This window comes from Scyliorhinus canicula, chromosome 12, assembly GCF_902713615.1.
Source record: "Scyliorhinus canicula chromosome 12, sScyCan1.1, whole genome shotgun sequence".
NCBI classification, from domain to species: Eukaryota; Metazoa; Chordata; class Chondrichthyes; order Carcharhiniformes; family Scyliorhinidae; genus Scyliorhinus; species Scyliorhinus canicula.
The window spans coordinates 2,458,601-2,477,022 of NC_052157.1; the positions used below are offsets into that span (position 1 = coordinate 2,458,601).

At 48.0% G+C, this 18,422-nt stretch overlaps 1 protein-coding gene across 4 annotated transcripts in view; it reads left to right on the forward strand.

Annotated features, from left to right (window-relative positions):
* slc24a1 (solute carrier family 24 member 1) overlaps nucleotides 1–18,422 on the forward strand; it is a 108,131-nt gene that overhangs the window by 39,296 nt on the left and 50,413 nt on the right. For 3 of the 4 annotated variants that reach the window (XM_038813426.1, XM_038813428.1, XM_038813427.1), the window contains 2 exons: nucleotides 11,890–11,937; nucleotides 13,525–13,633. In XM_038813426.1, the coding sequence (XP_038669354.1) occupies nucleotides 11,890–11,937; nucleotides 13,525–13,633 (157 nt within the window). The remainder of the gene's footprint in view (nucleotides 1–11,889; nucleotides 11,938–13,524; nucleotides 13,634–18,422) is intronic. The other variant, XM_038813429.1, reaches the window with a different exon arrangement.

Here is an 18,422-nt window from a genome sequence, read left to right on the forward strand (position 1 = left end):
ACAAACATGAGCCACAACACTGCCTAATAATAATAATCTTTATTAATGTCACAAGTAGGCTGACATTAACACTGCAATGAAGTTACTGTGAAAAGCCCCTAGTCACCACATTCCGGCGCCTGTTCGGGTACACAGAAGGAGAATTCAGAATGTCCAATTCACCTAACAGCACGTCTTTCGGGACTTGTGGGAGGAAACCGGAGCACCCGGAGGAAACCCACGCAGACACGGGGAGAACGTGCAGACTCCGCACAGACAGTGACCCAAGCCGGGAATCGAACCTGGGAACCTGGCGCTGTGAAACAACAGTGCTAACCACTGAACTGCTGTTCCCTCCCCCTTTACATCAGAGTTTCCTGCAATGAAACACAATATGACGTTAACAATCAATTTTTTATTTGAAGAAAATTTTTTAAGAGTACCCAATTCATTTTTTCCAATTAAGGGGCAATTTAGCGTGGCCAATCCACCTACCCTGCACATCTTCGGGCTGTGGGGGGCGAAACCCACGCAGACACGGGGAGAATGTGCAAACTCCACACGGACAGTGACCCAGAGCCGGGACCGAACCTGGGACCTCGGTGCTGTGAGGCAGCAGTGCTAACCCACTGTGCCACCGTGCTGCCCCTGACATTGACAATCGAAATGAACATTTAATAAACACAACAGTCAATAAATTCGACATTTCGGACGACCTGGATTCCTGTCTGGTGGTCGGTGATCCTCAGGCACCTGTTGACTGTTTGTGTTGACTGGAACCTCCAGAGTTTTTGGTTGCGTTTCTTGCTTCTACCCGGGTATGCGCAGTGTTCGGAGGTTGACTTGGTGTTGAAGTCTCCCCACCCGGGGCATTGTCTTCCACAGTTGTTTCTGGTATTGTCGGGATCTCAGGAATGTCTAGGTCTTCACTTGCCGCAGGAGGCTGTGGAGGCCAAATCACTGAGTGTCTTTAAGACAGAGATAGATAGGTTCTTGATTAATAAGGGGATCAGCGGTTATGGGGAGAAGGCAGGAGAATGGGGGATGAGAAAAATGTCAGCCGTGATTGAAGGGTGGAACAGACTTGATGGGCCGAGTGGCCTAATTCTGCTCCTCTGTGTTATGAGTATTATCTTTGAGGGTTTCTCTTTTAAAATAAATTTAGAGTACCCAATTATTTTTTTCCAATTCTGGGGCAATTTAGCGTGGCCATTCCGTCTACCATGCACCTCTTTGGGTTGTGGGGACGTCTCGTCCCCACAACCCAAAGAGGTGCATGGTAGATGGAATGGCCATGCTAAATTGCCCCAGAATTTGGAAAAAAAAACACAGGAAGAATGTATCTTTCAGGGTTTCAAGCCGATAGCTTTTCTTGGTGAACAGGTTCAGGTACCAATGAAACGGCTACTCCAGTGTCCGCCTCCATTTTCACCGGCTGTCCGTCCAATAAGGGAGCGGGCAGTAATAGTCAGTACGTCATCTGACTGTGACCCTAGCCCTTTTTCACGCTCTTTTCGTATAACATTGATACTCTTCCCTCTGTTCGATCTTTCATTTGATGTATTTGGATCCTGCTTTTTAGAATTATTGTTTGAAACTTGTTTGTTTCTCCAGCACGCACGTTTAATGTGCCTCTTTTTACCACATTTCTTGCATTCTGCATCTTTACTCCAGCAATTAGTTGCCGTGTGTCCGGGTTTTGCAACGATGGCAATTTTGAACCTGTTCGGCTTTCAGTCGCTATTTTATGCATTTTAATGCTTGAGCTTAATTGTTGCACTTCCTAACTGCTAATTGCATAGAGATTGCAACTTCTAAAGCTTTCTTTAGATGTAAGTTCCTCTTTGCTTTTTGGATAACCCACACACTAGTCCGCCTCTAATGGTGTCAAAACATCTCCCAATTCACAATTATTCAGCTAATTTTTTCAAAGTAGCTACGACCTGGGTAATTGATTCACCTTCTTGTTGGTTACGTTTATGGAACCTAATCTCTCGGCGATGACCAAAGGTTGAGGTGAGAGTTGGTCCTGCAGCATCCCCACTATTTCGACATATATTTTTGCGCCTGGTTTCTCTGGCTGAACCAGGCTATTCCATTCATTGCACTCAGGAAAGTCGGGACTACGATGTCCGCAAAAAGTTTCTTTTCGTGGAGAAAGTACTTGAATTTTTCAGTGTACGAGCGGACATCACGGTGGCACAGTGGTTAGCACTGCTGCCTCACAATGCCAGGGACCCAGGTTCAATTCCAGCCTTGGGTGACTGTCTGTGCGGAGTCTGCACGTTCTCCCCGTGTGTGCGTGGGTTACCTCCGGGTGCTCCGGTTTCCTCCCACAGTCCAAAGTTGTGCGGGTTAGGTGGATTAGCCATGAATAAAAAATGCCTTTAAAGTCCAATGATGTCTAGGTTAGGTGGGGTTATGGAGTTATGGGGATAGGGCAGGGCAGTGGACCAAGGTAGAGTGCTCTTTCAGAGGGTCGGTGTGCACTCGATGGGCCGAATGTCCTCCTTCCGCACTGTAGTGAATCTATGGAAATTGCTGATGGATGATCTTGTGTCCACCCCTTTTGCCAACACACTCCCCTCCACCCCACACACATATCCCCCCCCACCCCACCACACACGCATACACCATGGATAGGCCATGTTCAACTGCTCCTTTGAATCCAGGGATGTGCAGGTTAAATAGGGCCTGGGTGGGTTGGAGAATTGGCCAAGGTAGAGTGTTCTTTTGGAAAGTCTGTGCAGACTCGATGGGCCAAATGGCCTTCTTCTGCACTGTACTGATTCTGTGTTCTATGTTCAATGAGCTCCAGCAGTTGCTGTTGGCATCATCCAATCCCAAGGTGCCAAGAACTCTTCCACTTTTACACTGGGAAGGGCTTCCGTGACCACAAAGTTTTTTTTGAAATTTAGAGTGCCCAATTTATTTTTTCCAATTAAGGGGCAATTTAGTGTGGCCAATCTACCTAGTCTGCACATCTTTGGGTTGTGGGGGTGAGACCCACGCAGACACGGAGAGAATGTGCCACGAAGTTGACAGCAGTACTCTGTATCTTTTCCTTTCAAACAGGGGAATCTGGAGCACAACCTGCCCCTTCCACCTGCTCACAATTAATTAGTTACTCTGCTGGCTAATCACAGTACAGAGAGCACTTCAGCCCTGTTCCAGAATATTCTAAGCAGAGCACGTGGCTGCCTCCCTTTTGACACCATTTTCGCTGAAATCTTTGTTTATATTTGGTTCCATCGATGGTTGCTGCTATTATTCAGCGCCGCTCCATTGCTATCTTTGGTGTAGTAATGTTTTTATTGTCTTGCTTCACTGGATTCTTGCAGTTCTTTCTCCAGTATTTGCAGTGTGGATTCCAACTTTCTCACCCAACACAGAATAGACCCATCACACAATACACCCATCACACAATACACCCCATCACACAATACACCCATCACACAATACACCCCATGACACAATACACCCATCACACAATACACCCATCACACAATACACCCCATCACAGAGTACACCCCATCACACAATACACCCCATCACACATACACCCCATCACACAATACACCCATCACACAATACACCCATCACACAATACACCCAACACAGAATACACCCCAACACACAATACACCCATCACACAATACACCCCATCACACAATACACCCATCACACAATACACCCATCACACAATACACCCAACACAGAATACACCCCAACACACAATATACCCATCACACAATACACCCCAACACACAATACACCCATCACACAATACACCCCATCACACAATACACCCCATCACACAATACACCCATCACACAATACACCCAACACAGAATACACCCCGACACACAATACACCCATCACACAATACACCCAACACAGAATACACCCCATCACACAATACACCCATCACACAATACACCCAACACACAATACACCCAACACACAATACACCCATCACAAATTACACCCAACACACAATACACCCATCACACAATACACCCCATCACACAATACACCAAACACACAATACACCCCATTACACAATACACACATCACACAATACACCCAACACACAATACACCCAACACACAATACACCCATCACAAATTACACCCAACACACAATACACCCATCACACAATACACCCCACCACACAATACACCCCATCACACAATACACCCCATCACACAATACACCCATCACACAATACACCCCATCACAGAGTACACCCCATCACACAATACACCCCATCACACATACACCCCATCACACAATACACCCAACACAGAATACACCCCAACACACAATACACCCATCACACAATACACCCCATCACACAATACACCCATCACACAATACACCCATCACACAATACACCCAAAACAGAATACACCCCAACACACAATACACCCATCACACAATACACCCCAACACACAATACACCCATCACACAATACACCCCATCACACAATACACCCCATCACACAATACACCCATCACACAATACACACAACACAGAATACACCCCGACACACAATACACCCATCACACAATACACCCAACACAGAATACACCCCATCACACAATACACCCATCACACAATACACCCATCACACAATACACCCATCACACAATACACCCAACACACAATACACTCCATCACACAATACACCCATCACACAATACACCCCATCACACAATACACCCATCACACAATACACCCATCAAACAATACACCCCATCACACAATACACCCCATCACACAATACACCCAACACACAATACACCCCATCACACAATACACCCATCACACAATACACCCATCACACAATACACCCCATCACACAATACACCCCAACGCACAACACACCCCATCACACAATACACCCCATCACACAATACACCCCATCACACGATACACCCCAACGCACAATACACCCATCACACAATACACCCATCACACAATACACCCCATCACACAATACACCCATCACACAATACACCCCATCACACAATACACCCCATCACACAATACACCCCATCACACAATACACCCCATCACACAATACACCCCAGCACACAATATACCCCATCACACAATACACCCCATCACACAATACACCCCATCACACAATACACCCCATCACACAATACACCCCATCACACAATACACCCCATCACACAATACACCCAACACACAATACACCCCATTACACAATACACCCATCACACAATACACCCCATCACACAATACACCCCATCACACAATACACCCATCACACAATACACCCATCACACAATACACCCCATCACACAATACACCCCATCACACAATACACCCATCACACAATACACCCATCACACAATACACCCATCACACAATACACCCCATCACACAATACACCCATCACACAATACACCCAACACACAATACACCCCATTGCACAATACACCCATCACACAATACACCCATCACACAATACACCCCATCACACAATACACCCATCACACAATACACCCAACACAGAATACACCCATCACACAATACACCCTATCACACAATACACCCCATCACACAATACACCCCAGCACACAGTACACCCCATCACACAATACACCCATCACACAATACACCCATCACACAATACACCCATCACACAATACACCCAACACACAATACACCCAACACACAATACACCCCATTACACAATACACCCATCACACAATACACCCCATCACACAATACACCCAACACAGAATACACCCATAACACAATACACCCCATCACACAATAAACCCATCACACAATACACCCCATCACACAATACACCCATAACACAATACACCCAGCACACAATACACCCATCACACAATACACCCCATCACACAATACACCCCATCACACAATACACCCCATCACACAATACACCGCATCACACAATACACCCCAGTACACCCCATCACACAATACACCCATCACACAATACACCCATCACACAATGCACCACATCACACAATACACCCATCGCACAATACACCCCATCACACAATACACCCATCACACAATACACCCCATCACACAATACACCCCATCACACAATACACCCCATCACACACACACCCCATCATACCATACACCCAATACACAATACACCCCATCACACAATGCACCCAACACAGAATACACCCATCACAGAATACACCCATCACACAATACACCCCATCACACAATTCCCCCCTTCACACAATACACCCCAACACACAATACACCCAATCACACAATACACCCAACACAGAATACACCCATCACACGATACACCCATCACACAATACACCCCATCACACAATACACCCCATCACACAATACACCCATCACACAATACACCCCATCACACCATACACCCCATCACACAATACACCCCATCACACAATACACCCCATCACACAATACACCCCATCACACAATACACCCCATCAAACAATACACCCCATCACAGAATACACCCATCACAGAATACACCCCATCACACAATACACCCATCACGCAATACACCATCACGCAATACACCCAACACAGAGTACACCCATCACAGAATACACCCATCACAGAATACAGCCATCACACAATACACCCATCACACAATACACCCATCACACAATACACCCATCACACAATACACCCATCACACAATACACCCCATCACACAATACACCCAACACACAATACACCCCATCACAGAATACACCCCATCACACAATACACCCCATCACACAATACACCCCATCACACAATACACCCCATCACACAATACACCCATCACACAATACACCCAACACACAATACACACCATCACACAATACAGCCCATCACACAATACACCAACACACAATACACCCATCACACAATACACCCCATCACACAATACACCCCATCACACAATACACCCCATCACACAATACACCCCATCACACAATACACCCATCACACAATACACCCATCACACAATACACCCATCACACAATACAGCCCATCACACAATACACCCCATCACACAATACACCCCATCACACAATACACCCCATCACACAATACACCCATCACACAATACACCCCATCACACAATACACCCCATCACACAATACACCCAACACACAATACACCCCATCACACAATACACCCATCACACAATACACCCAACACAGAGTACACCCATCACAGAATACACCATCACACAATACACCCATCACACAATACACCCCATCACACGATACACCCCAACGCTCAATACACCCATCACGCAATACACCCATCACGCAATACACCCATCACACAATACACCCAACACACAATACACCCATCACACAATACACCCATCACACAATACACCCATCACACAATACACCCATCACACAATACACCGATCACACAATACACCTCATCACACAATACACCCCATCACACAATACACCCCATCACACAATACACCCCATCACACAATACACCCATCACACAATACACCCCATCACACAATACACCCATCACATAATACACCCAACACAGAATACACCCCATCACACAATACACCCCATCACGCAATACACCCATCACACAATACACCCAACACAGAGTACACCCATCACAGAATACACCATCACACAATACACCCATCACACAATACACCCATCACACAATACACCCATCACACAATACACCCATCACACAATACAGCCCATCACACAATACACCCCATCACACAATACACTCCATCACACAATACACCCATCACACAATACACCCATCACACAATACACCCCATCACACAATACACCCCATCACACAATACACCCAACACACAATACACCCCATCACACAATACACCCATCACACAATACACACAACACACAATACACCCCATCACACAGTGCACCCCATCACACAATACACCCCATCACACAATACACCCCATCACACAATACACCCCATCACACAATACACCCATCACACAATACACACAACACACAATACACCCCATCACACAATACACCGATCACACAATACACCTCATCACACAATACACCCCATCACACAATACACCCCATCACACAATACACCCCATCACACAGTACACCCATCACACAATACACCCCATCACACAATACACCCATCACATAATACACCCAACACAGAATACACCCCATCACACAATACACCCCATCACGCAATACACCCATCACACAATACACCCAACACAGAGTACACCCATCACAGAATACACCCATCACACAATACACCCATCACACAATACACCCATCACACAATACACCCATCACACAATACACCCATCACACAATACAGCCCATCACACAATACACCCCATCACACAATACACTCCATCACACAATACACCCATCACACAATACACCCATCACACAATACACCCCATCACACAATACACCCATCACACAATACACCCATCACACAATACTCCCAACACACAATACACCCCATCACACAATACACCCCATCACACAATACACCCAACACACAATACACCCCATCACACAATACACCCCATCACACAATACACCCATCACACAATACACACAACACACAATACACCCCATCACACAGTGCACCCCATCACACAATACACCCCATCACACAATACACCCCATCACACAATACACCCATCACACAATACACCCCATCACACAATACACCCATCACACAATACTCCCAACACACAATACACCCCATCACACAATACACCCCTTCACACAATACACCCATCACAGAATACACCCCATCACACAATACACCCATCACACAATACACCCATCCCACAATACACCCCATCACACAATACACCCATCATACAATACACCCATCACACAATACACCCCATCGCACAATACACCCCAACGCACAATACACCCCATCACACAATACAGCCCATCACACAATACAGCCCATCACACAATACACCCATCACAGAATACACCCAACACACAATACACCCCATCACACAATACAGCCCATCACACAATACAGCCCATCACACAATACACCCATCACAGAATACACCCAACACACAATACACCCCATCACACAATACACCCCATCACACAATACACCATCACACATTCCTGGCAGAACGATAGGAAAAGGCCAGCGGCAGCAGCAACCCGGGGGAGGGGGGGTTTTGTCTCTGCAGGGGTGTGTATATTTGTTCAACGTTGATGACGGGTGTTAATTTATTTCTTTTGTTTTGTATATATGGTGGGGGTGGGGGTGTGGGGGGGGGGGTTGTTTCCTCTTTTCTTTTTATATTTTGTTATTATAAATTTGAATACATATTATTTTTTTTTAAAAATACTGTCCTATGGGAGACACGTTCCCCTCCCCTCCTTTCTCCCAACCTTTTCTTTCCCTCCTCCATTTTTCCCCAGGACTGTTCGTTTTATATCCAGTGTGCAGACAAATCACAATGAAGTCCAATTTGGGCTGGATTCAGTCCTTCAAATCAGTACAGAGGAACTAAATTTCCTCAGCCACCTCAGACAGATTGATTATACAACTATCGCTTCAGAGGCACACTCTCAGTTTGACCAACACCTTATTATAAAAATAATCTATTAGAGAAAGTACAAGAAGCAATCTCGTGCCTCCTCCACCCCAGATGAGGTCCTGTGAATATCGTGTTAGATTTGGAGGATAACTAGTTAGCAGGAGAGAATCCAGTTGACTGAAGGTTTCAACAGTTGGGAAGATCTCCCACTTTGATTTGATTTGATTTGATTTATTATTGTAACATGTATTAGTATACAGTGAAAAGTATTGTTTCCTGCATGCTGTACAAACAATGCATACCGTACATAGGGAAGGAAGGAGAGACTGCAGAATATAATGTTACAGTTATAGCAAGGTGTAGAGAAAAGATCAACTTAATACGAGGTAGGTCCATTCAAACGTCTGATGGCAGCAGGAAGAAGCTGTTCTTGAGTTGGTTGGTACGTGACCTCAAACTTTGGTATCTTTTTCCTGACGGAAGAAGGTGGAAGAGAGCATGTCCGGGGTGCGTGGGGTCCTTAATTATGTTGGTTGCCTTTCTGAGGCAGCGGGAATTATAGATAGAATCAATGGATGTGAGGCTGGTTTGCGTGATGGACTGGGCTACATTCACAACCTTTTGTAGTTTCCTGCGGTCTTGGGCAGAGCAGGCTCCATACCAAGCTGTGATGCAACCAGAAAGAATGCTTTCTATGGTGCATCTGTAGAAGTTGGTGAGGGTCGTAGCTGACATGCCAAATTTCCTCAGTCTTCTGAGAAAGTAGAGTCGTCGGTGGGCTTTCTTAACTATAGTGTCGGTATGGGGGGACCAGGACAGGCTGTTGGTAATCTGGACACCTAATAACTTGACGCTCTCGACCCTTTCTACTTTGTTCCCATTGATGTAGACAGGGGCATGTTCTCCACTGCGCTTCCTGAAGTCGATGACAATCTCCTTCGTTTTATTGACATTGAGGGAGGGATTATTGTCGTCGCACCAGTTCACCAGATTCTCTATCTCATTCCTGTATTCTGTCTCGTCATTGTTTGAAATCCGACCCACTACGGTGGTGTCATCAGCAAATTTGAAAATCGAGTTGGAGGGGAATTTGGCCACACAGTCACGGGTGTGTAAGGAGTATAGTAGGGAGCTGAGGACACACCCTTGTGGGGCACCGATGTTGAGGATGATTGTGGAGGAGGTGTTGTTGCCTATCTTTGCTGATTGTGGCCTGTGGGTTAGAAAGTTCAGGATCCAGTCGCAGAGGGAGGAGCCGAGGCCAAGGCAACGGAGTTTGGAGATGTTTCGTAGGAATGATGGTGCTGAAGGCTGAGCTGTAGTCGATAAATAGGAGTCTGACATAGGTGTCTTTGTTATCTAGGTGTTCCAGGGTAGAGTGCAGGGCCATGGAGATGGCGTCTGCTGTGGACCTGTTGCAGCGGTAGGCAAACTGTAGTAGATCAAGGCAATCCGGGAGGCTGGAGTTGATTCGTGCCATGACTAACCTTTCGAAGCACTTCATGATGATGGATGTCAGAGCCACTGGACGATAGTCATTAAGGCACGCTGCTTGACTTTCTTTTGGTACAGGGTTGATGGTCGTCTTCTTGGACCAGATAGGGACCTCCAGATTGTTGTAAAGAGAGGTTGAAGATGTCTGCGAATACCCCCGCCAGCTTATCCGCGCAAGACCTGAGTGCCCGTCCGGGTACCCCATCCGGGCCAGTGGCTTTCCGTAGGTTGACCTTCGAGAAGGCTGCTCTGACCTCTGCAGTGGTGATCTCAGATACAGGTTCATCCGCGGCTTCTGGGGTGGGGGGCTTGCTCTCGCTAACCTCTTGCTCAAAGCGGGCATAGAATGCGTTGAGCGCATCAGGGAGGGGTGCGTTGGAACTGATGATTTTACATGCTTGCATCTTGTAGCCCATTATGTCTTGCAGACCTTGCCATAGACGGTGGGGATCCGCGTGGCTAGCCTGGGACTCGAGCTTGGTCCGGTACTGTGTTTTGGCATCTTTGATGGATTTCTTTAGATCATATCTGGCTTTCTTGTAGAGGTCAGGGTCGCCTGACTTAACGCCTCAGACCTAAACTTCAGCAAGCAGTGGATATCCCTGTTCATCCAGGGTTTCCGGTTGGGAAACACGTGGATTTGCGTCTTTGGCACACAGTCACTTACCCTCATTGTGAAAATTTGAAAAGCGATATTGTGGGAGAGGAATGAGGATCCGATGTGTCACAAGGAGACTCGTGGTTATTTTCTCATTCAATGTTTTCGTCAATCCAAAACTGTTGAATTATCAATAATTTCCAATTTCTCTTTGCTTCCATGGAAAAGAACATTGATTCAGAGTCCGAAGAGAAGGAAGATAACACAAGGATGAAGGTAAAGTCAAAGCCACCAAAGAATTGGATGGTTTTTATATAGAACTAGAGTGGATTGGGTGAGGGAATTTACTTTAAGCAGGGCTATCGGTAGGAAATTACGGGCACCCATGAGTGAGTTATAAAGCTACAATCCAAGTGAGAAGAAGATTGCCCGTCCTTGTCAGTTCCAGCCAATCGATCCCAGGAGTAACCTAGCAGAGATTCCTGACAATGTGATCAGGTGGCACAGAGTGTTGCAAACTCAGTGATCTTGACCAAGGGCATGGCGTCACGTTCTGCATTCCGCAGTGTCCCATGGAGAGGTAGAGAAAATGAAAAGTGAGATTGCAGCAGAAAGTCTTGCACATTTCCTATTGATTGGCCGTACAGTGTGTCTGCTTAGATATAGAATTGAAACGGCAGTATTCCCCTTTACAACTTGCATTTATATAGCAAAACATCCCAAAGCACTTCACAGGAGTGTCTTCAGACAAAATTCGACACTGAGAAATGAGGAGATATAAGGATAGGTGACCAACACTTGGTCAAAGAGATGGATGTTATGGAACGTCTAAACGCAGGAGAGAGAAGTAGAGGGGGGAGCTTTAAGGAGCGAATTCCAGAGCTTGGGGCTCGGATGTTTGAAAGCACGGCCACCAATAGTGGGCAACTAAAATCCGGGGCGTGCAAGAGGCTAACATTAGAGCAGCACAGATTATTTCGGAGAAATATCCGCAAATGGTATTGAGTTTCTTTTTGGATCATCGATCACAGATCACCGATCATAGAACCTACAGTGCAGAAGGAGGCCATTTGGCCCATCAAGTCTGCACTGGCCCTTGGAAAGAGTACCCTACTTAAGCCCACACCTCCACCCTATCCTTGTAACCCGGCAACCCCACCTAACCCTTTGGATACTACGGGACAATTTAGCATGGCCAATCCACCTAACCTCTTTGGATTGTGGGAGGAAACCGGAGCACCCGGAGGAAACCCACGCAGACACGGGGAGAACGTGCAGACTCCGCACAGACAGCCCCCCGAGGCCGGAATTAAACCCGCTGTGGTGTTCTTTGTGTTGTTTATTTCAGGATGGTTGGCGTAGTGTTCCACAAAGACAACAAAATAGCTTTAATGTAAACAAAGCTATGATTTTATTTACACTACTAAACTGGGATTTGACATGTAGTCCTTAAGAATATGCAATTGATCGATCACATCTAACTACACTCATCTACTCCTAATCGCACTACTGGTATAAACTATAATCTCACCTTAGTTGCACTATCTGCTTTTCTGACATTCACTAGCTAACTCCTGCATGCATTCCTCCCCTAAGCTCCAGCATCACTGCCTTCTATACTTGTATCTGTAGCTCCCTCTCGTGGCTACTCTGGTTACTACATTAACCCTTGCAATGCTGATAGTTGTGATAATACCACACCCTGGAGCTGTTAGGCAGCAGTGCTAACCACTGTGCCGCCGTGCTGCCCCATTTGTTTGACATTTTACTTAAACTTGAACTAGTCATCTGTGAATATGCATGTGCAATCTCTGGTTTAAATTGTATGCAATATCTGGTGTTATTTTCTTGTTCAATATTCAGTCCAAAGTGACTCTAACACGAGGAACCAGCACCCCCTCATTACACAACAGCATGCTACGGAACACCATCTTCCAGCTCATGATCAACACACTGGACCCATTGACTGAAGGTAAATGACTGAATTGATGTCTGGCACACTGTCAGAGCTGGTTATTTTAGCACCTGGGGACTTCACCAAATTGGTTCATTCGTCGTGAGCAAGGGCAGGTCAGATGCCTGTTCAGAGTTACAGCCTTTGCTGAAAAGTGGGATGTTTATTTTTCATTTGCTGTGCAGTGCGCTGCAATGACCTCCGTTCATGTTGATTCAGCTCCTTGTCCGCTGGGACAAGTGCTGGCAAATGGGGTTAGGTGGGCAGGTCAGGTGTCTTTCATGCGTCAGTGCAGACTGGATGGGCCAAATGGCCTCTTCTGCACTATTCTGATCAGAAACAATTAAAAGAATAGGAATTAATACTTCATCTCTACAGCAAAAGTAGTTCAATTTGATTCTAATTAATCTATTGTTGATTGTAGTGAAACCCTAAATCTAGCCATCAGGTAAGGACACTCTGTCCTGTTTACGCTATCACACGGTCCTGGAAGGAGTGTCCATTCTCTCAAAGTCTGACAAACCAGTTTGATGAGAGACAAATCGATCAATTGAACTCTTACCATGAAAACCTTTCTGCGCTAAATTAAGTGTACGGGAAAAATTGCGTGGGAAATGGGCGTTAAGAAGCAGAAAGACATTTGCAGTGACAATATTTGTAGAATCATAGAATCCCTAGAGTGTGGAAGGAGGCCATTTAACCCATCGAGTGTGCACTGACGCTCTGAAAGAGCAGCCTACCTCGGTCCACTTCCCCGCCCACTCATTGTAACCTCCATAACCCCACTTCATCTGCACATCTTTGGGCTGTGGGAGGAAACCGGAGCACCCGGAGAAACCCACGCACACACGGGGAGAAAGTGCAAACTCCACATAGACAGTTACCCAACGCCAGAATTGCCCCCCGTCCCTGACGCTGTGAGGCAGCAGTGCTAACCCCTGTGCTACTGTGCCGCCCCTATTGAATGAGTTGCAAATTTATCTGGATTAAAGTCAAGAGATTAAACGTTGTTGGAAAGAATGGAGATTGGCATCAATTTTGTTTTGGATAATAACCTCGAGCGAGATTTAATTCCACAACCTGGAACCAACTTCAGTTTGAGAAACATTTGTAACTTGTTACCATTTATTCGGGTGAAAGATCAGCGGACGTCCAATGAGTCATTAATAAACAGCGATAAATTACATATATATATTTAAATCTTCATTACCCCCATGTCACATCTTTATCTTTCCACAAAGCTTATTCTAGAGAAAAGACAAGGGGCCTGGAGGATATCTCAATGCAGCTTGTGGATGGCAACAACTTAATGATGTTTCTAAGAACACGGATCAGGTGCGGGCTGCGGAGCTTTTGGAGCTTGGTCTATCATTATTCCTGATCCTCTGCCTCAATTCAACATCCTTCACTATCCCTATAATCTCTTAATTCCCAAAAATCTATTGAGCTCAGTCTTGAATCTACCCAACAGCGGAGCCTTCCGAGGGAGAGAATTCCAAAGGTTCCCACACTGAGTGAAGAACTTTCTCTTAATTTCAGTACAAAATGGTCAACCCCTCATTCTAAAACCCCTCATTCTAAAACCCCTTATTCTAAAACCCCTTATTCTAAAACTGTATCCCCATGTGCTCGATTCCCCAGTCAGGGGAAACATCCTCCCACAATTTACCCCAGCAAGCTTCTTAAGAATTTCACATTTTCCAATGAGATCACCCCTCAGTCTCCTAAATTCCAGAGAATATAGACCAAACCTCCAACTCCCCTCCACATCTAATTGGCACCCAATTATAAAATAATCATTAAAAAAAGCTTGAAATTCTCAATATAATGCTACCTCATTCACGTGTCAATCTCCTGTCTTGTTGTCAAACTGCCTCTGACCCCTAATCAGGATTACCAACTCTATCCTTCACAAATAGATAAGCAGAGATTGGAGGTTAAGCAGATAACTGCAAAGCACAACTGCTGGTAAGGTTTTCCAAAGCGGACAGATGTCAAATCCTGTGTCACCGCTTCCCACCGCTTCCCACTCCATCACCGCTTCCCACTCCATCACCGCTTCCCATTCCATCACCGCTTCCCACTCCATCGCCGCTTCCCACTCCATCACCGCTTCCCACTCCATCACCGCTTCCCACCGCTTCCCACTCCATCACCGCTTCCCACTCCATCACCGCTTCCCATTCCATCACCGCTTCCCACCGCTTCCAATTCCATCACCGCTTCCCATTCCATCACCGCTTCCCACCGCTTCCCACTCCATCACCGCTTCCCACTCCATCACCGCTTCCCACTCCATCACCGCTTCCCACCGCTTCCCACTCCATCACCGCTTCCCACCGCTTCCCACTCCATCACCGCTTCCCACTCCATCACCGCTTCCCACCGCTTCCCACTCCATCGCCGCTTCCCACTCCATCACCGCTTCCCACCGCTTCCAATTCCATCACCGCTTCCCATTCCATCACCGCTTCCCATTCCATCACCGCTTCCCACCGCTTCCCACTCCATCGCCGCTTCCCACTCCATCACCGCTTCCCATTCCAGCACCGCTTCCCACCGCTTCCCACTCCATCACCGCTTCCCATTCCATCACCACTTCCCACTCCATCACCGCTTCCCACTCCATCACCGCTTCCCATTCCATCACCGCTTCCCACTCCATCACCGCTTCCCATTCCATCACCGCTTCCCACCACTTCCAACTCCATCACCGCTTCCCACCGCTTCCCACTCCATCGTCGCTTCCCACCGCTTCAAACTCAATCACCGCTTCCCATCGCTTCCCACTCCATCTCCGCTTCCCACTCCATCACCGGTTCCCACTCCATCTCCGCTTCCCACCGCTTCCCACTCCATCACCGCTTCCCACTCCATCACCGCTTCCCACTCCATCACCGCTTCCCACTCCATCACCGCTTCCCATTCCATCGCCGCTTCCCATTCCATCACCGCTTCCCACTCCATCACCGCTCTCCACCGCTTCCCACTCCATCACCGCTTCCCACTCCATCACCACTTCCCACTCCATCACCGCTTCCCATTCCATCACCGCTTCCCACTCCATCACCGCTTCCCATTCCATCACCGCTTCCCACCGCTTCCCACTCCATCACCGCTTCCCACCGCTTCCCACTCCATCACCGCTTCCCACTCCATCACCGCTTCCCACTCCATCACCGCTTCCCACCGCTTCCCACTCCATCACCGCTTCCCACTCCATCACCGCTTCCCACTCCATCACCGCTTCCCACTCCATCACCGCTTCCCATTCCATCACCGCTTCCCACTCCATCGCCGCTTCCCATTCCATCACCGCTTCCCATTCCATCACCGCTTCCCACCGCTTCCCACTCCATCACCGCTTCCCACCGCTTCCCACTCCATCACCGCTTCCCACTCCATCACCGCTTCCCACTCCATCACCGCTTCCCACCGCTTCCCACTCCATCACCGCTACCCACTCCATCACCGCTTCCCATTCCATCACCGCTTCCCACCGCTTCCCATTCCATCACCGCTTCCCACTCCATCACCGCTTCCCACTCCATCACCGCTTCCCACCGCTTCCCACTCCATCACCGCTTCCCACTCCATCACCGCTTCCCACTCCATCACCGCTTCCCACTCCATCACCGCTTCCCATTCCATCACCGCTTCCCACTCCATCGCCGCTTCCCATTCCATCACCGCTTCCCATTCCATCACCGCTTCCCACCGCTTCCCACTCCATCACCGCTTCCCACCGCTTCCCACTCCATCACCGCTTCCCACTCCATCACCGCTTCCCACTCCATCACCGCTTCCCACCGCTTCCCACTCCATCACCGCTACCCACTCCATCACCGCTTCCCATTCCATCACCGCTTCCCACCGCTTCCCATTCCATCACCGCTTCCCATTCCATCACCGTTTCCCACCGCTTCCCACTCCATCACCGCTTCCCATTCCATCACCGCTTCCCACTCCATCACCGCTTCCCACCGCTTCCAAATCCATCACCGCTTCCCATTCCATCACCGCTTCCCACTCCATCACCGCTTCCCACTCCATCGCCGCTTCCCATTCCATTACCGCTTCCCATTCCATCACCGCTTCCCATTCCATCACCACTTCCCATTCCATCACCGCTTCCCACTCCATCGGCGCTTCCCACTCCATCACCGCTTCCCATTCCATCGCCGCTTCCCATTCCATCACCGCTTCCCACTCCATCTCCGCTTCCCATTCCATCGCCGCTTCCCACTCCATCTCCGCTTCCCATTCCATCACTGCTTCCCACTCCATCTCCGCTTCCCACTCCATCACCGCTTCCCATTCCATCTCCGCTTCCCACCGCTTCCCACTCCATCACCGCTTCCCACTCCATCACCGCTTCCCATTCCATCACCGCTTCCCACTCCATCTCCGCTTCCCATTCCATCACCGCTTCCCACCGCTTCCCACTCCATCACCGCTTCCCATTCCATCACCGCTTCCCACCGCTTCCCATTCCATCAGCGCTTCCCACTCCATCACCGCTTCCCATTCCATCACCGCTTCCCACTCCATCACCGCTTCCCACTCCATCGCCGCTTCCCATTCCATCACCGCTTCCCACTCCATCACCGCTTCCCATTCCATCACCACTTCCCACTCCATCGCCGCTTCCCACTCCATCGCCGCTTCCCATTCCATCGCCGCTTCCCACTCCATCACCGCTTCCCATTCCATCACCGCTTCCCACTCCATCACCGCTTCCCACCGCTTCCAACTCCATCACCGCTTCCCATTCCATCACCGCTTCCCACTCCATCACCGCTTCCCA